General features: G+C 50.5%; 1 protein-coding gene across 1 annotated transcript in view; it reads left to right on the plus strand.

Moving 5' to 3' along the window:
* slc25a20 (solute carrier family 25 member 20) overlaps positions 1–17,935 on the plus strand; it is a 33,343-nt gene that overhangs the window by 294 nt on the left and 15,114 nt on the right. Inside the window, exons 2-3 of the mRNA XM_078414226.1 lie at positions 5,221–5,313; positions 14,153–14,280. Coding sequence (XP_078270352.1) covers positions 5,221–5,313; positions 14,153–14,280 — 221 coding nt within the window. The remainder of the gene's footprint in view (positions 1–5,220; positions 5,314–14,152; positions 14,281–17,935) is intronic.

Here is a 17,935-nt window from a genome sequence, read left to right on the forward strand (position 1 = left end):
TACCTCACACTCCCCCCCCCCACACTCCCCCTCCTCACATTGCCTCCCCCCACACACACACCCCACACACACTCCCCCCACACACACTCCCCCCCCAACTCCCCCCTCCCTCACACTCCCCCCGTCCCTCACACTCCCCCCTCCCTCACACTCCCCCCGTCCCTCACACTCCCCCCGTCCCTCACACTCCCCCCTCCCTCACACTCCCCCCTCCCTCACACTCCCCCCTCCTTCACACTCCCCCTCCCTCACACTCCCCCCTCCCTCACACTCCCCCCTCCCTCACACTCCCCCCTCCCTCACACCCCCCCCCACACTCACCCCCAGACACCCCCTCCCTCACACTCCCCCCTCCATGACATTACCTCACACTCCCCCCCCACACTCCCCCTCCTCACATTGCCCCCCCCACACACACACACCCCCACACACACTCCCCACCCCACACACACACACACACACACCCCCCACACCCACACACAGTCCCCCCCTCACACTCCCCCCCCCCAAACTCCCCCCCCTCACATCCCCCCCCCTCACACCCCCCCCACACACACTCACCCCCAGACACCCCCTCCCTCACACTCCCCCCTCCCTGACATTACCTCACACTCCCCCCCCCCACACTCCCCCTCCTCACATTGCCTCCCCCCACACACACACCCCCACACACACTCCCCCCCAAACCCCCCCCCACACTCCCCCTCCTTCACACTCCCCCCTCCCTCACACTCCCCCGTCCCTCACACTCCCCCATCCCTCACACTCCCCCATCCCTCATTCCCCCTCCCTCACACTCCCCCCTCCTTCACACCCCCCCTCCCTCACACTCCCCCCTCCCTCACACTCCCCCGTCCCTCACACTCCCCCCTCCCTCACACTCCCCCCTCCCTCACACTCCCCCCTCACACTCCCCCCTCCATCACACTCCCCCTCCCTCACACTCCCCCCTCCCTCACACTCCCCCCTCCCTCATACCCCCCACACTCACCCCCAGACACCCCCTTCCTCACACTCCCCCCTCCCTGACATTGCCTCACACTCCCCCCCACCACACTCCCCCTCCTCACATTGCCCCCCCCACACACACACACCCACACACACTCCCCCCACACACACTCCCCCCACACACACTCCCCCCACACACACTCCCCACCCCACACACACACACCCCCCACACCCACACACAGTCCCCCCTCACACTCCCCCCCCAAACTCCCCCCCCCCCCACACTCCCCCCTCCCTCACACTCCCCCCTCCCTCACACTCCCCCCTCCCTCACACTCCCCCCTCCCTCACACTCCCCCCTCCCTCACACTCCCCCCTCCCTCACACCACCCCCTCCCTCACACTCCCCCTCCCTCACACTCCGCACTCTTCCCCTGCACTCTTCCCCTGCACTCTTCCCCTCCTGCACTCTTCCCCCCCCGCACTCTTCCCCCCCCACACTCTTGCCCCCCCACACTCTTGCCCCCCCACACTCTTGCCCCCCACACTCTTGCCCCCCCACACTCTTGCCCCCCCCACACTCTTGCCCCCCCACACTCTTGCCCCCCCACACTCTTGCCCCTCCACACTCTTGCCCCCCCACACTCTTGCCCCCCCACACTCTTGCCCCCCCACACTCTTGCCCCCCCACACTCTTGCCCCCCCACACTCTTGCCCCCCCCACACTCTTGTCCCCCAACACTCTTGCCCCCCCCACACTCTTGCCCCCCCAACACTCTTGCCCCCGCCACACTCTTACTCCCCCACACTCTTCCTCCCCCACACCCTTCCTCCCCCCCAAACTCTTCTTCTTCCCCCCCAAACTCTTCCTCTCCCCCCAAACTGTTCCTCTCCCCCAAACTCTTCTTCCTCTCCCCCCGCACCCTTCTTCCCCCCCCCGCACTCTTCCCTCCCCGCACTCTTCCCCCGCACTCTTCCCCCGCACTCTTCCCCCCCGCACTCTTCCCCCCGCACTCTTCCCCCGCACTCTCCCCCCAGCACTCTCCCCCCCGCACTCTCCCCCCCGCACTCTCCCCCCCGCACTCTCCCCCCCGCACTCTCCCCCCCGCACTCTCCCCCCCGCACTCTTCCCCCCCCGCACTCTTCCCCCCTGCACTCTTCCCCCCGCCCTCTCCCCCCCCCGCACTCTCCCCCCCGCACTCTCCCCCCCGCACTCTCCCCCCGCACTCTTCCCCCCGCACTCTTCCCCCCGCACTCTCCCCCCCCGCACTCTTCCCCCCGCACTCTTCCCCCCCGCACTCTTCCCCCCCGCACTCTTCCCCCCGCACTCTTCCCCCCAAACACTTCCCCCCAAACTCCCCCCCCCACACTCCCCCCCCCCACACTCCCCCCCCCCACACTCCCCCCTCCCTCACACTCCCCCCTCCCTCACACTCCCCCCTCCCTCACACTCCCCCCTCCCTCACACTCCCCCCTCCCTCACACTCCCCCCTCCCTCACACTCCCCCCTCCCTCACACTCCCCCCTCCCTCACACTCCCCCCTCCCTCACACTCCCCCCTCCCTCACACCACCCCCTCCCTCACACTCCCCCTCCCTCACACTCCGCACTCTTCCCCTGCACTCTTCCCCCTCCTGCACTCTTCCCCCTCCTGCACTCTTCCCCCTCCTGCACTCTTCCCCCTGCACTCTTCCCCCCCACACTCTTCCCGCCCACAATCTTGCCCCCCCCACACTCTTGTCCCCCACACTCTTGTCCCCCACACTCTTGCCCCCCCCACACTCATCACCCACACTCTTGTCCCCCACACTCTTGCCCCCCACACTCTTGCCCCCGCCACATTCTTACTCCCCCACACTCTCCCTTCCCCCACACCCTTGCTCCCCCCAAACTCTTCCTCTCCCCCACACTCTTCTTCCTCTCCCCCCAAACTCTTCTTCCCCCCCCGCACTCTTCCCCCCCGCACTCTTCCCCCCATCACTCTTCCCCCCGCACTCTTCCCCCCCACACTCTTGACCCCCCCCCACACTCTTGCCCCCCCGCACTCTTCCCCCTCCTGCACTCTTCCCCTGCACTCTTCCCCCCCCACACTCTTCCCGCCCACAATCTTGACCCCCCCACACTCTTGTCCCCCGCACTCTTCCCCCCCCGCACTCTTCCCCCCCCGCACTCTTCCCCCCGCACTCTTCCCCCCGCACTCTTCCCCCCGCACTCTTCCTCCCGCACTCTTCCCCCCGCACTCTTCCCCCCGCACTCTTCCCCCCGCACTCTTCCCCCCGCACTCTTCCCCCCCGCACTCTTCCCCCCCGCACTCTTCCCCCCCGCACTCTTCCCCCCCGCACTCTTCCCCCCCGCACTCTTCCCCCCCGCACTCTTCCCCCCCGCACTCTTCCCCCCCGCACTCTTCCCCCCCGCACTCTTCCCCCCCGCACTCTTCCCCCCCGCACTCTTCCCCCGCACTCTTCCCCCGCACTCTTCCCCCGCACTCTTCCCCCCGCACTCTCCCCCCCGCACTCTTCCCCCCCCGCACTCTTCCCCCCCCGCACTCTTCCCCCCCGCACTCTTCCCCCCCGCACTCTTCCCCCCGCACTCTTCCCCCCGCACTCTTCCCCCCCGCACTCTCCCCCCCGCACTCTTCCCCCCCGCACTCTTCCCCCCCCGCACTCTCCCCCCCGCACTCTCCCCCCCCCCGCACTCTCCCCCCGCACTCTTCCCCCCGCACTCTTCCCCCGCACTCTTCCCCCCGCACTCTTCCCCCCAAACTCTTCCCCCAAACACCTCCCCCCAAACTCTTCCCCCCCAACTCTTCCCCCCAAACTCTTCCCCCCCAAACACTTCCCCCAAACTCTTCCCCCCAAACTCTTCCCCCAAACACTTCCCCCCGCACTCTTCCCCCCAAACTCTTCCCCCAAACTCTTCCCCCAAACTCTTCCCCCCAAACTCTTCCCCCAAACTCTTCCCCCAAACTCTTCCCCCCAAACTCTTCCCCCCAAACTCTTCCCCCCAAACTCTTCCCCCCAAACTCTTCCCCCCAAACTCTTCCCCCCAAACTCTTCCCCCCAAACTCTTCCCCCCAAACTCTTCCCCCCAAACTCTTCCCCCCAAACTCTTCCCCCCAAACTCTTCCCCCCAAACTCTTCCCCCCAAACTCTTCCCCCAAACTCTTCCCCCCAAACTCTTCCCCCAAACACTTCCCCCCCAAACACTTCCCCCCCAAACTCTTCCCCCAACTCTTCCTCCAAACTCTTCCCCCAAACTCTTTCCCCCCAAACTCTTTCCCCCCAAACTCTTCCCCCCAAACTCTTCCCCCCAAACTCTTCCCCCCAAACTCTTCCCCCCAAACTCTTCCCCCCAAACTCTTCCCCCCAAACTCTTCCCCCCAAACTATCCCCCCCAAACTCTCCCCTAAACTCTTCCCCCCAAACTCTTCCCCCTCAAACCCTTCCCCCCAAACCCTTCCCCTCAAACCCTTCCCCCCAAACCCTTCCCCCCAAACCCTTCCCCCCCAAACTCTTCCTCTAAACTCTTCCCCCCACACTCTTCCCCCCCACACTCTTCCCCCCCCACACTCTTCCCCCCCCCACACTCTTCCTCCCCCATACTCTTCCTCCCCCATACTCTTCCCCCCCACACTCCCCTGCTCCCACTCCCCCCCCCCCCCCGACTCTCCCTGTGTCCTCCACTCAGCTCATTCCTTTAGCCATGTCTCCCACACCCTCCCTCCCGGTGCTCCCCAGTCTCCTCTCCCTCCTGGTGTCCCCTACTTTACTCTTCCTCCCCTCCCCTTGTAGCCCAGTCTCCCTGGCCTGCATTCCTCAACCCCTTCCCCTCTCCCCACACTCACTTCCTCCCCATGTCCCCACTTCCCATGTCCCCCCCATCCCCATGTACCCCCTCCCCGTGTCCCCCACTCAACCCCCCCTCCCGTGTCCCCCACTCAACCCCCCCCCCCCGTGTCACCCACATAATCCTCTTCCTCCCCGTGTCCGTCAAATTCCTTCGATGCAAAGTACTGGAGTAACTCAGCGGGTCAGACAACGTATCTGGAGAATATGAATGGGTGATGTTTTGGCTCAGGATCCATTTTCAGACTCATTGCCTTTCGACTTAAGTCAGCCTGAAGTAGGGCCCTAACACGAACCATCTGCGATTCATGTTCTCCAGAGATGCCGCTGTTACTCCAGCACTTGATGTTCTTCTTTGTAAGCTAGCAGTTATGATTGCTTGTTTCCGCTTATCCTTTTCTCAGTTCTCATTGCCGTTGTTGTTCAGGTGCGATTACAGACGCAGCCGAAACCATTCCCTGGCCAATCGCCCAAATTTGCAGGCACCTTTGACTGTTTCCGCAAGACCCTGGTTGGAGAGGTAACGTGTTGTGTTTCTTGCAAAGACGAATACACAAATAAAAAAAGAAAACATTGGAAGTAACCGTCAGGTCAGGCGGCATCAGGGAACGAAAGAGCTGTTAATGCTCTCAAAGGTAGACACAAAATGTTGGACTAACTCAGCGGGTCAGGCAGCATCCCTGGAGAAAATGGAGAGGTAACTTTTCTGGTTGGACTGTCTGAAGAAGGGACCCGACCCAAAAAGTCACCTGTACATTTTCTTCAGAGATGCTGCCTAACCCACTGAGTTCCTCCAGCGTTTTGTGTCCGTCTTTAGTGTGAACCAGCATCCGCAGTTCATTTCTATTGCAGTTAATGCTCTGGGTTGGTCATTTTTCATTAGCACTATAACAAGTTTTACTGAGGTTGAGAGATTGAGGATGGTAGGATAGAACAGAAAGAAGCAGTTCTTCATATTCATGTTTGGGATCTAGGCATCACCAGCCCATGTCTGAAATGGTGGAAGATAAGAATGATGTTTAGAGAGTTAGCTGACTGAATGGAGAATTGGCTTTATGGAAGGAAACAAAGTATGTTGGTGGAAGGTTGTTTTTCAGTCTGCAGGCCTGTGCGTCTCAGAGATCAGAGCTGGGCCCATTCCTGTTTGTGGTTTGTATCAATGACTTTGTTGAGAAGGTTCAGGGCATGATTAGTAAGTTTGTGGATGACACTGAAGAGTGGTATCGTAATTAGTGGAGATGGTTATCAAAAATGACATCAGGATTTTGATCAGCTGGACGTGGGCAGAGGAATGGCTCAGGGAGACACTCTTGAGAAGTCGGGATGTTATGTACAACATGTTGGTGAGGCCGCATTTGAAGGAATTGTGTTCATTTTTGGTCACCCTGCTAAATGAAGGATGTCAATAAGGTCGAAAGAGTGCAGAGATTAAAGAGGATGTCGCCAAGACGATGGAATAAGGTCATAAGGGATAGGAGTAGAATTAGGCATTTGTCCCATCAGGTCTACTCTGACATTCAGTCATGGCTGATCTGTCTCTCCCTCCTAACCCCATTCTCCTGCCTTCTCCCCATAACTTCTGACACCTGTACTAATCAAGAATCAATATCTCTGCCTTAAAAATATCCACTGACTTGGCCTCCACAGCCTTCTGTGGCAAAGAATTCCACAGATTCACTACCCTCTGACTAAAGAAATTTCTCCTCATCTCCTTCCGAAAAGAATGAGCTATAGGGAGACGTCGGACAGTCTAGAACTTAATTCCTTGGAACACAGGAGACCGAGAGACGATCTTATAGGGATGAATAAAATCATTAGTGGAATAGATAGGGTGAATGCACAGGATCTTTTACCCAGAGTAGGGGAATTAAGGAGCAGAGGACATAGGTTTAAGGTGAGTGGGGAAAGATTTAATAGGAACTTGAGGGGCAACGTTTGCATTCAGATGGTGGTGGGTTCAGATGGAACGAGTCACCAGAGGAGGTAGTTGAGGCAGGTACTATAACATTTAAAAGACATTTGGACAAGTACGTGGTTAGGAGACGTTTAGAGAGATATGGGCCAAAGGCAGGGAGGTGGGATTAGCGTAGATGGGGCATATTGATCGGCATGGGCAGGTTGGGCCAAGAGGCCTGATTGCATGCTGTATGTCTATGACATGATATTGATGAGGGTTAGTTAGCAAATTGGATACAAATCTGGCTTGATGGTAGAGGAAGCAGTTGGTGGTGGCTTGTTGTTCCGATTTGAGGCTTGTGACCAGTGGTGTGCTATAGGGATTAGTGCCTATCTGTTGTTTGTCACATGTATTAACGATTTGGATTAGAATGGAGGTGGCTGGGTTGATAAATTTGCAGATGGCCAAAGTTTTCGGGAGTGGTGAACACTGAAGATCATCTTGCAACGTGATACAGGTCAACTGGGAAAGTGGGCAAGGGAATCACAGGTGGAATTTAACTGGCGTAATCTAAATTCAAGACAAGTTAACCAACAAACTTGCATATCTTTGGGATGTGAGAGGAAACCGAAACACCCAGAGGAAGCCCATGCGGTCACAGCGAGAACGTGCAAACGTCATATAGATAGCACTCGAGGTCAGGATCGAACCAAGGTATCTGGCACTGTGAGGCAACAGCTCTACCAGTTGTGCCACTATGCTGCCCTATTTACATGGATAGGCTGTGCCAGTTCTCCCTGAAGTAAAGGAGCTGGAAGGTGTTGTGATATAATAATAATAATAATGCATTTTATTTATATAGCGCTTTTCATATACTCAAAGACGCTTATAGGTAAATATAGGTAAATAAAGGGGCAGAGACAGGGCAGATAACCACCGTCTGTTTCCCATGGTAATGGCGTCTAAATGAGAGAGCATAGGTGTAAGGTGAGAGGGAGGAGGTTTAAAAGGGATCTGTGAGTTAAATTTTTCACACTAACTAATTGGTATGTAGAATGAGCTGCCAGAGGAGGTGGTGGGAACAGTGACAACATTTAGGAAGCATCTGAGCAGGTATGGGAATGAGCAGGGTTTAGAGGGATGTGGAATTATTGCAGGCAAGTGGGATTGCATGAAGCATAGAACCGTTTAACCAAGGAGCAGCTCTTCTGGTCCACAATCTCCACAATGCCAAATTAAACTAATCTCTGCCTGCATGTGATCCAGATCAATTAGTATGATCCCGTATTCTGGTCGGCAGGGCTGTGATGGGCCAAAGGCCCTGTTTCTATGCTGTGGAACTCTGACTGATTACTGTTGATAATAGGAAACAAAAACTAAATATGGAAATTTTGAAAACAAAAGTGCTGGAAATTAATTCCCTCAAGGCACAGGATGGACAGTAAAATCAGCTTTGCTGATGTTGACCGTGCCCCAAAAACAATAATTAAAATGACAGTCTCCTGTACAGTGTTTCTTTACCCATTGACAATGCGTCCTAATCGGTGCAATTCTTCTTTGAGTGTGTTTATTGCCAGCTCTCCCAGCTTTTGAACTGCAGATCCAAGCGCTGAGTGCTTGCAGAGCTGATTCTTGCACTTTAACTTTGAGATGCTGAGAGCCAGTAATCTTGATCCCAAGCTGAAGGTTAGGAGAGCCGTAATTCATCACAAAAGTTCTGTTCCGTTTGCATCTCGTGCCAAGGTCTGAGGGGGGGGGGAAAGTTGCTCCCTTGGCAGCAGTGCCAATTGCGGTGGGGTTGGTGGAAGTTGGAGGAGGAGGGTGAGCTTCCTGCTGATCGTGGGAAGAGGCCTTGATCTACATCGGAGGTTATTTTCTAATTAGTAAGTGCTGAACTACAAAGATTTTGTTTTCATTAAAGCTAGAGTGCTGCCTGCCATGCACAAGTCAAAGTGAACAGGCTGCAATATGGGTGAGAGGTTAAACCGTGAGCGGTCAGAGGGAATGACACAATCTGCTGAATCCCTGGAGCTCAAGAACAGAGTTAGCAACAGCTTTATCGAGAAATGTGACCGGGGACGGATTTTGAAAACAGGAAAAAGGTGGAAGACTATTAGTGATGGAAAAGCTGGCCGGTCTTGATTGTCATTGAACAGTGGAAAAAGCTGGGAGGAAGCATCAGCCACTTAGAACTTGTAGCTCGAGGTTTCAACCCACTGGGCAGCACAGTGGGAGCTGCTGCCTCACAGCGCTCCAGACCCGGTTTTGATCCTGACCTTTGTGCTGTCTGTATGGAGTTTGCACGTTCTCCCTGTGACTCCGTGGGATTCCTCCGGGTGCTCTAGTTGCCTCCCACGTCCCAAAGAGCTGGTTTGTAGGTTAATTGGCTCTCTGAAAATTGCCCCTTGTGTGAAAGGAGTGAATGAGGAAAGTGGGATAATATGGAACTAGTGTGAATGGGTGATTGATGGTCAATATGGACTTGGTGGGCCGATGCTATATCTCTAAACTAAACTCCTTATAACCTAAGCCCTTTAAACTAGATAATATTATTGTGAAGTGTGTAGAAAGGCATTGCTGGTTTACCCCTAAGATAGACACAAAATGCTGGAGTAACTCAGAGGTGGCAGGAAGCATCTCTGGAGAGAAGGAATTGGTGATGTTTCAGACTCCTATCGCCGAATCATCACCCATTCCTTCTCTCCAGAGATGTTGCCTGTTACTCTAGCATTTTGTGTCTAAGATTATTGTAAACCTTTTCAACATCATCTCCTGCTTGCTGGGCCCAAGGGCCTATTTCCGTGCAGTTTCTGTACCAAGCAACCTCCCTTCCATTGACTCCATCTACACCACGCTGCCACGTCACGGCCACCAGCATAATCAAGGACCAGTTTCACCCCCATCACTCCCTCTTCTCCCCTCTCCCATCAGACAAGAGGTACAGAAGTTTGAAACTGCACACCTCCAGATTCAGGGACAGTTTCTTCCAGCTGGTTATCAGGAAACTGAACCATCCGATCACCAACTAGAGAGTGGTCCTAAACTACCATCTACCTCGTTGGGGACCCTCGGACAATGTTTAATCAGACCTAACTGGACTTCACCTTGCATTAGACGTTATACCCTTTATCCTGTATCTGTGCACTGTGGACGGCTTGATTGTAATCATGTGTAGTCTTTTCGCTGACTGGATAGCACACAATAAAAAAGCATTTCGCTGTACCTATACACTGTACACGTGACAATAATACAATTAACTATCAGGATCTTTTCATCAATCAATCACGACAAACTCAAGAACCGTTCTCTCTGATTCTTCTGTTACTATGCACCCCAATTCACGCTGTGCAGAATCCTCTTGGTCTTGGGTGGAAGCCAACCATTATTATTACTATAAATACCTTTCACTAAAGCTGTCCCTTGAAACTTTTCCACAGTTCGTGTACTCCAAGGCTACTATTTACCTTGTATCAAATTATCTGTCTTTCACATCAGGTTATACAAACAATCGACTCGTACAGGTAGTTCTGCTGTTACACGATCGTTACGTTCCTAAGAAAGCTGGTGTTGTAGAAAAGGCAATTGTGTCAATGAGGACGGGGAGGTTTGGGGCTAGAACATTTCAAACTAGCGTAATCCAAATTATTTTAACCCACGTGACTTTCAAAAATAAAGTGTTTTTTAAGGGCAATACTTTTTTTTACAGTGCAGGGTATAGCTGTACAAGTGTCAACAGAAGTGATTTCTTGTCCATTTCAATGACCTCCCACAGTAAAATTGACAGATTCTGTTCTCAAGCCACAACAATGCCTGATTGCTGCAGGGAGGCTACCTGGTAACAGCTTTTTTTTCCGCCTGTAATGTTTAAATCCAAGACAACTCTTCTTCTTGTCAATTTTTAAAGTAACTTTTAAGTGATTCTCCAGTTCTTGATCAAAATAATATTACAGTGTCCTCCATAATGTTTGGGACAAAGACCCATCATTTATTTATTTGCCTCTGTACTCCACAATTTGAGATTTGTAAAAGAAAAAAAAATCACTTGTGGTTAAAGTGCACATTGTCAGATTTTAATAAAGGCCATTTTTATACATTTTGGTTTCACCATGTAGAAATTATAGGGGTGTTTATACAGTCCCCCCATTTCAAGGCACCATAATGGTTTAGAGACATGGCTTCACAAGTGTTTGTAAATGCTCAGGTGTGTTTAATTGCTTCCTTAATGCAGGTATAAGAGAGCTCTCAGCACCTCGTCTTTCCTCCAGTCTTTCCATCACCTTTGGAAACTTTTATTGCTGTTTATCAACATGAGGTCCAAAGTTGTGCCAATGAAAGTCAAAGATGCCATTATGAGACTGTGAAACAAGAATAAAACTGTTAGAGACATCAGCCAAACTCAACTGTTTGGAACATCATTAAGGAGAAAGAGAGCACTGGTGAGCTTACTAATCGCAAAGGGACTGGCAGGCCAAGGAAGACCTCCACAGCTGATGACAGAAGAATTCTCTCCATAATAAAGAAAAATCCCCAAGCACCTGTCTGACAGATCAGAAACACTCTTCAGGAGTCAGGTGTGGATTTGTCAATGACCACTGTCCATAGAAGACTTCATGAATAAAAATACAGAGGCTACACTGCAAGATGCAAACCACTGGTTAGCTGCAAAAATAGGATGGCCAGGTTGCAGTTTGCCAAGAAGTACTTAAAAGAGCAACCATAATTCTGGAAAAAAGTCTTGTGGACAGATGCGATGAAGATTAACTTGTGTATCAGAGCGATGGCAAAAGCAAAGTATGGAGAAGAGAAGGAACTGCCCAAGATCCAAAGCATACCACTTCATCTGTGAAACACAGTGGTGGGTGTGTTATGGCCTGGGCATGTATGGCTGCAGAAAGTACTGGCTCACTTATCTTCATTGATGATACAACTGCTGATGGTAGTAGCATAATGAATTCTGAAATGTATAGACACATCCTATCTGCTCAAGTTCAAACCAATGCCTCAAAACTCATTGGCCGGCGGTTCATTCTACAGAAAGACAATGATCCCAAACATACTGCTAAAGCAACAAAGGAGTTTTTCAAAGCTAAAAAATGATCAATTCTTGAGTGGCCAAGTCAATCACCCGATCTGAACCCAATTGAGCATGCCTTTCATCTGCTGAAGAGAAAACTGAAGGGTACTAGCCCCCAAAATAAGCATAAGCTAAAGATGGCTACAATGCAGGCCTGGCAGAGCATCACCAGAGAAGACGCCCAGCAAATGGTGATGTCCATGAATTGCAGACTTCAAGCAGTCACTGCATGCAAAGGATATGCAATAAAATACTAAACATGACTACTTTCATTTACATGACATTGCTGTGTCTCAAACGTTATGGTGCCCTGAAATGGGGGGGACTATGTATAAACACTGCTGTATTTTCTACATAGTGAAACCAAAATGTATGAAAATGTCCTTTATTAAAATCTGACAATATACACTTTAACCACATGTGATTGTTTTTCTATTACAAATCTCAAATTGTGGAGGCAAATAAATAAATGATAGGTCTTTGTCCCAAACATTATGGAGGGCACTGGATAACCAATTTGGACTGCGTAATGCAAATAGTAGACATGAGGAACTGCAGGTACTAGTTTATATATTTTTTAATGACTTGTTTAGATGTTCCTGGGAGCACTCAGCAGGTCAGGCAGCACCTGTGGAAGGTGGCAGTTAATGTTTCACAGTTAAAGGAAAGGCACAAAGTGCTTTGGTAACTCAGCAGGTCAGGCAGCATTTGTGGAGAACATGGATAGGTGACTGATTGTAGTAGTGGGGAGTAAGCTGGATGAGAGGTGGGGGTGGGAGTGATAGGTGAATGCCGGTGAGTGAGTGTGCGGGGTGATTGATAGATGGTTGGACAAAGACCAGAGATGAAAAGGCAAAAAGTGTGAGATGAGGAGTGGCCGGAAAAGTAGGTGGAAAGCGACGGGTGAAAGGGGGAAATGGGTTTCATATCCAGGTGGGGCTCAAGGAAGAGAGGGTAAAACACACAGTGTGGGGGGAAATGGGGACATTTAGCAGGCTAGTCACTTCACACTGGATAATGTGATGTTCATGCTGCAGGGTTGTGAGCTACCCAAGTGGAATATGAAATGCTGTTTCTTCAGTTTGTGTGAGATCTCACTGGCAATGGAGGAGGCCCAGGACAGAAAGGTTGGTATGGGAAGCGGAGTTAAAGTGGTTCCAAACCGGGAGGTACCGCAGGCCTTGACACACTGAGCACATATTTTTGCAAACCGGTCGCGTAGTCTATACTTGGCTGCCAATGTAAAGCAGCCCGCATTGTAAACACTGAATGCTGTGGATGAGGTTAGAGGAGGTGCAAGTGAACCTCTGTCTCACCTGGAAGGACCACTCGGGTCCTTGGATGAATGTGAGGGAGGATGTATAGAGACGGGTGTTAACATCTCCTGCGGTTGCAGAAGAAAATATCTGGGGCAGGCATGGTTCATGTGGGAAGGATCTGTGGAGGGAGCGGTCTCTGCAAAAAGTGGAGGGAATCAAGGATCCTGACCCGAAACGTTGCCCGTCCATTCTTTCCACAGATGCTGCCTGACCCGTTAAGTTATGCCAACACTTTGTGTTTTGCTCAAAATTCCAGCATCTGCAGTTCCTTGTGTCTCCATTGTATGTGACAAACTGGGCGGCAGAGCGGCATAGCTGGTACAGCTGTTGCCTCACTGTGCCCTGGGTGCTGTCTGTGTGGAGTTTCCACGTCCACCCTGTTTCTTCGGGGTGCTTTGGTTTCCTTTCACATCCCAAAGATGTGCAGGTTTGTAGGTTAATTGGCCTCTGTAAAAAACACAAATTGGCCCCTTATGTGTAGGGAAAGGATAAGAAAGTGGGATAACATAGGACTATTATGAACGGGTGGTCAATGGTTGGCGTGGACTCGGCCAGCCAAAGGGCCTGTTTCTGTGCTCTATCTCTAAACTAAATCTACAACTGAAATTCCTGTATGGGGGAAATTGAGAGCTCGAGTTTGGGTGGATATTGACCAGGTCTTGATGATCTTAACCTGATTTTTATTACAGTTAAAAGAGACCCATTCAGTCTTTGCCTAAAATTGAAACATTTGGAAATTAGTGCTAAGTTGGTGAATATAATTTTACGTGTGAGGTGGTGCTCAAAAGATGTCTGAGCTCACTTCACAATGTACGCAACTCACAAGGCCCTGCAGTTACATCGCTGTAGCAAGCTCTTTGTAGCCGCAGTTTCCATGATAAAATAGTTATGTCATTAATACCTGTCTTGAATCCTGATATCAAAGTGCGACCAAAATCATGTTGACTTTGTGAGAGATGTCTGTAGACAACTATGTGGATCCTCAATTGGAAATAAAGTCGCAATTACCTTAAGCTTCAGACGAAGTTACGGCAGTGTGTGAACTGTGTGCTCTCGTGTTTTCTTTTAGGGTGTGAAAGGGTTATACAAGGGAATGGCTGCCCCCATTATTGGTGTAGCGCCAATGTTTGCTGTCTGCTTCTTTGGCTTTGGCTTGGGCAAGAAACTGCAGCAGAAGCATCCTAATGACATCCTCACGTGAGTATGCTTTCAGAGCAGGGCGCGTTTTGTTTTAAATTGCCTTCACAGAATCTTATAGCACAGAAACAGGCCCTTTCAGTCTGAAGAAGGGTCTCGACCCGGAATGTCACCCATTTCTTCTATCCTGAGATGCTGCCTGTCCCGCTGAGTTACTCCAGCATTTTGTGTCTGTCTTCAGTTTAAAGCAGCATCTGCAGTTCTTTCCTCCATCTCATCCACGCTGACCGTATTGCCCGTCAATACTAATCCTATTTGTGCAATTAACAGTACAGCGTGGAAATGGACCCTTGGACTAACCTGCCCATGCCGACCAAGATGGCCCATCTACGCTGTCACTCCTGCCCGTGTTTGCCTCATATCCCTCGAAACACTAAAGGACACAAAGTACATGAGTAACTCAACGGGTCAGGCAGCAAACTGGAGAACTACGGATAGGTGACATTTTGGGTAGGGACCCTTATTCAGACCTGAAACGTCACCTATCCATGTTCTCCAGTGATGCCTGACCTGCTGAGTTACTCCAGCACTTAGTGTCCTTTTGTGTAAATCAGCATCTGCAGTTCCTTGTTTTTACATTGCCCCTCTTAACCTTTCTTATCTGTGTACCTGCCCAAGTTATGTTGTCTTAACCATTAATGTAACAGAAATGGGCAAAACTAAACTCTAAAGGAAACTTAAAAATGCTTTAAATCATGCAAGCGAAAGTCAAGTGTTCGGTGTTTAATTGACATACGTACCAAAACGGATAAATGAAATTTTTGAAATATTCGATACCCAGATGGTTGTTTGGAAGAAGCTGTTCCTGAACCTGTATTATTTGCCTTTGCCTTGATCCTGCGCTCTTGGCCTCTGGCCCTGCAAGATATTATCTCTAGTGGGGAGCTATTATTGGAGGACCATGTCAAATACTAGAAGGCAAGGCTTGATGGTGAGAGGGGCAAAATTTAAAGGAGATGTGTGGGGCAGGTTTTATTACACTGAGGGTGCTGAGTGCCTGGAAAGTGCTGCCAGGAGTCGGGATGGAGGCAGATGGCACAGTGGCGTTTAAGAAGCTTTTAGATAGACACATGGAAATGCAGAGATGGATGAATATGGATCGCACGCAGGCAGAGGAGATCAGTTTATCTTCGCTTCGTGTTCAGTGTGGACATTGTGGGCCGGTGGGCCTGTTCCTGTGCTATGTGGCTACATGTTCTGCTAAGCATAGGTTTAAGTTTCTGGAGAAGTGGGAAAGGGTTTAGTCCCCTGTCATTGAAAGGGCCTCTCATGTCAAGAGTGGACATTTAGATCAGTTGTTATAGGTCAAGCAATGGGTTGTGAAAGTACTTCAGCAAAAATCATTGCTTTTGAGGGGAATTCTGAGTTGACAAGTGTCTGTTGGTGGGTTTCAGTGTTGTAGGACACGGCTCCAAGGTCTTAGAACGTTCAATGAAATGGATACCGGATGTTTGCTTATGAAGTCAGTCTAACTGACTGGACCTTTAATACACAGTGGGGTTTGTCGCCTTCATGTCTTTGGTGTTGTGACACATCAAATATTCTCAAATGATAAACAACTGTAAAAATGGGTGGATGCCAGAGGAAATAAATCAAAACTGTTTTGATTGAATTTCTGTAAATCTCCCCCATAACCGCATTGTCTGCTCAGATTTGTTGAACTCTATCTGTTCCTGGACTTTGACAGTCACAGGCAAGCGGTCAGATAATTATTTGATCGTTTAAAATAGGAGAATGGTTGAAGACTCCCTCGACTGGACGTGCACATAATGACCCATACATTCTGATTCACTCCGAATGGGCGTTCAGTGAGGGATAAGTGTCCGTTTGCTCGTCATGTTTTGCGCATGTGACACGCCAATGTTTTCCTTGCAAGGCTTGCCGTTCCAAAGCATTGCTAAGCAACAGTGGACTGACGGCAACTGTGGCCCAAATTAACAACTGCCGGATAACAAAGCAAGGTCTCAGTGGTACAAATCACGCCATCCTAACCTCCTACACAAAACATTGCTGTGCCTAAATGGTGATTTGCAGCCACTTGGATATTTCAATTATTTCTGACATTCCATGGAAGCAAGTCATTTTATTCTGTCTTTGTCTCTTTTCCGCCGCTGTTTTAACATCCTTTCCTCGCCTCACCTCCAATCTCCTGTCTCCGGCCCCCACTATCTGCTGCTCTAAAGCCGTCTCTTCACATTCCCTTTTTCAAGGTATTCATTTCTTGCAGGAGTTACTAGTTTGGGAATGAACTTTATTGCAAGTTACTGTGTACAATGACATTGTGTTAAACGCATTCATTCACGGTCACAGGATCTAGTCATGTTTTACGCAAGAGTGATATACAGGTCCACCACCGGTTTTCTGGCACCAAGCCTATGTGGATTATCATTTTTGCCGGACCAACAGAGGTCATTGTCTCTGACAGGAGTCCAAAGATACGCGAACGGTTCACCCAGGAGCCAAAATGCTGGCCAGCAAATTCTGCCGTGGAAGTCGGCTATGGGAATGGATCTGATGGCTTTGGCTGGGCCGGAGTTCCAGAGCTTTGGCTGCAGCGGGCAGATTTGACCAGCTGATTGGCACGGAAGTCCAGGCCTAGGCACCACATTTTCAGGGGGACGTCCGGGGGGGGATTTCAAGTGCGCTCTCGTAATTTTGGCCAGATTAAAGGAAGTGTCGGACCACCAGTTGCCGGAAAATTGGGGGTGGACCTGTACTTGAGAATTTGCTTTCTTGATTTGAAAAGTCCAACACTGATCAAACCGCGCTGAATTCAAAAGAATGCTTGAATCCCACCCACATGATACATCTTGTTAGATAGAGCTCTAGGGGCTAGTGGAATCAAGGGATATGGGGAGAAGGCAGGCACAGGTTACTGATTGTAGATGATCAGCCATGATCACAATGAATGGCGGTGCTGGCTCGAAGGGCCAAATGGCCTCCTCCTGCACCGCTTTTCTATGTTTCTATCTTGCTGCCTGAGCGAGAATCTACACGGACTTGTCCCTCCCATAGCCTGCACCCTCAGTGACCTGTCAGTGGTTTCATTCAACTGTAGGGGAGCCAAGAATTACAGGGAGCCAAGCCAACATCAAGGATGTTGTCAGCTATCCTTTGATCACATATCCAATGATGTTATCAGCTATTAACTTAACCACTGGTAGATTCATAGGGAAATTGAGGCTAGTGGATCAGAAATTTGAAAACGCATATCTACAAATTCAGGAACAGTTTCTTCCCAGCTGTTATCAGGCAACTGAACGGTCCTCTCATCAGCTAGAGTGCGGTTCTGACCTCCCATCTACCTCATTGAGGTCTTTGCTCTATCTTTAATTGGACTTCATCAGACTTCAATGTTTTACAGTGCCATCCATAATGTTTGGGACAAATATCATCATTTATCTATTTGCCTCTGCACTCCACAATTTGAGTTTTGTAATAGAAAAAAATCACATGTGGTTAAAGTGCACATTGTCAGATTTTAATAAAGGCCATTTTTATTGGAGCAGTGTTATTGGACCATGTTAGGTCCTCCGAAATGTGAGTGCCCAGAAACTTGAAGCTGGACACTCTCTCCACACTGTCCCCGTTGATAAAGATCGTGTGACCTTCGGAAGTTGATGATCAGCTCCTTGGTCTTGGTGGTATTTAGGGA

This window comes from Rhinoraja longicauda, chromosome 17 (genome assembly GCF_053455715.1).
Source record: "Rhinoraja longicauda isolate Sanriku21f chromosome 17, sRhiLon1.1, whole genome shotgun sequence".
NCBI lineage: Eukaryota > Metazoa > Chordata > Chondrichthyes > Rajiformes > Arhynchobatidae > Rhinoraja > Rhinoraja longicauda.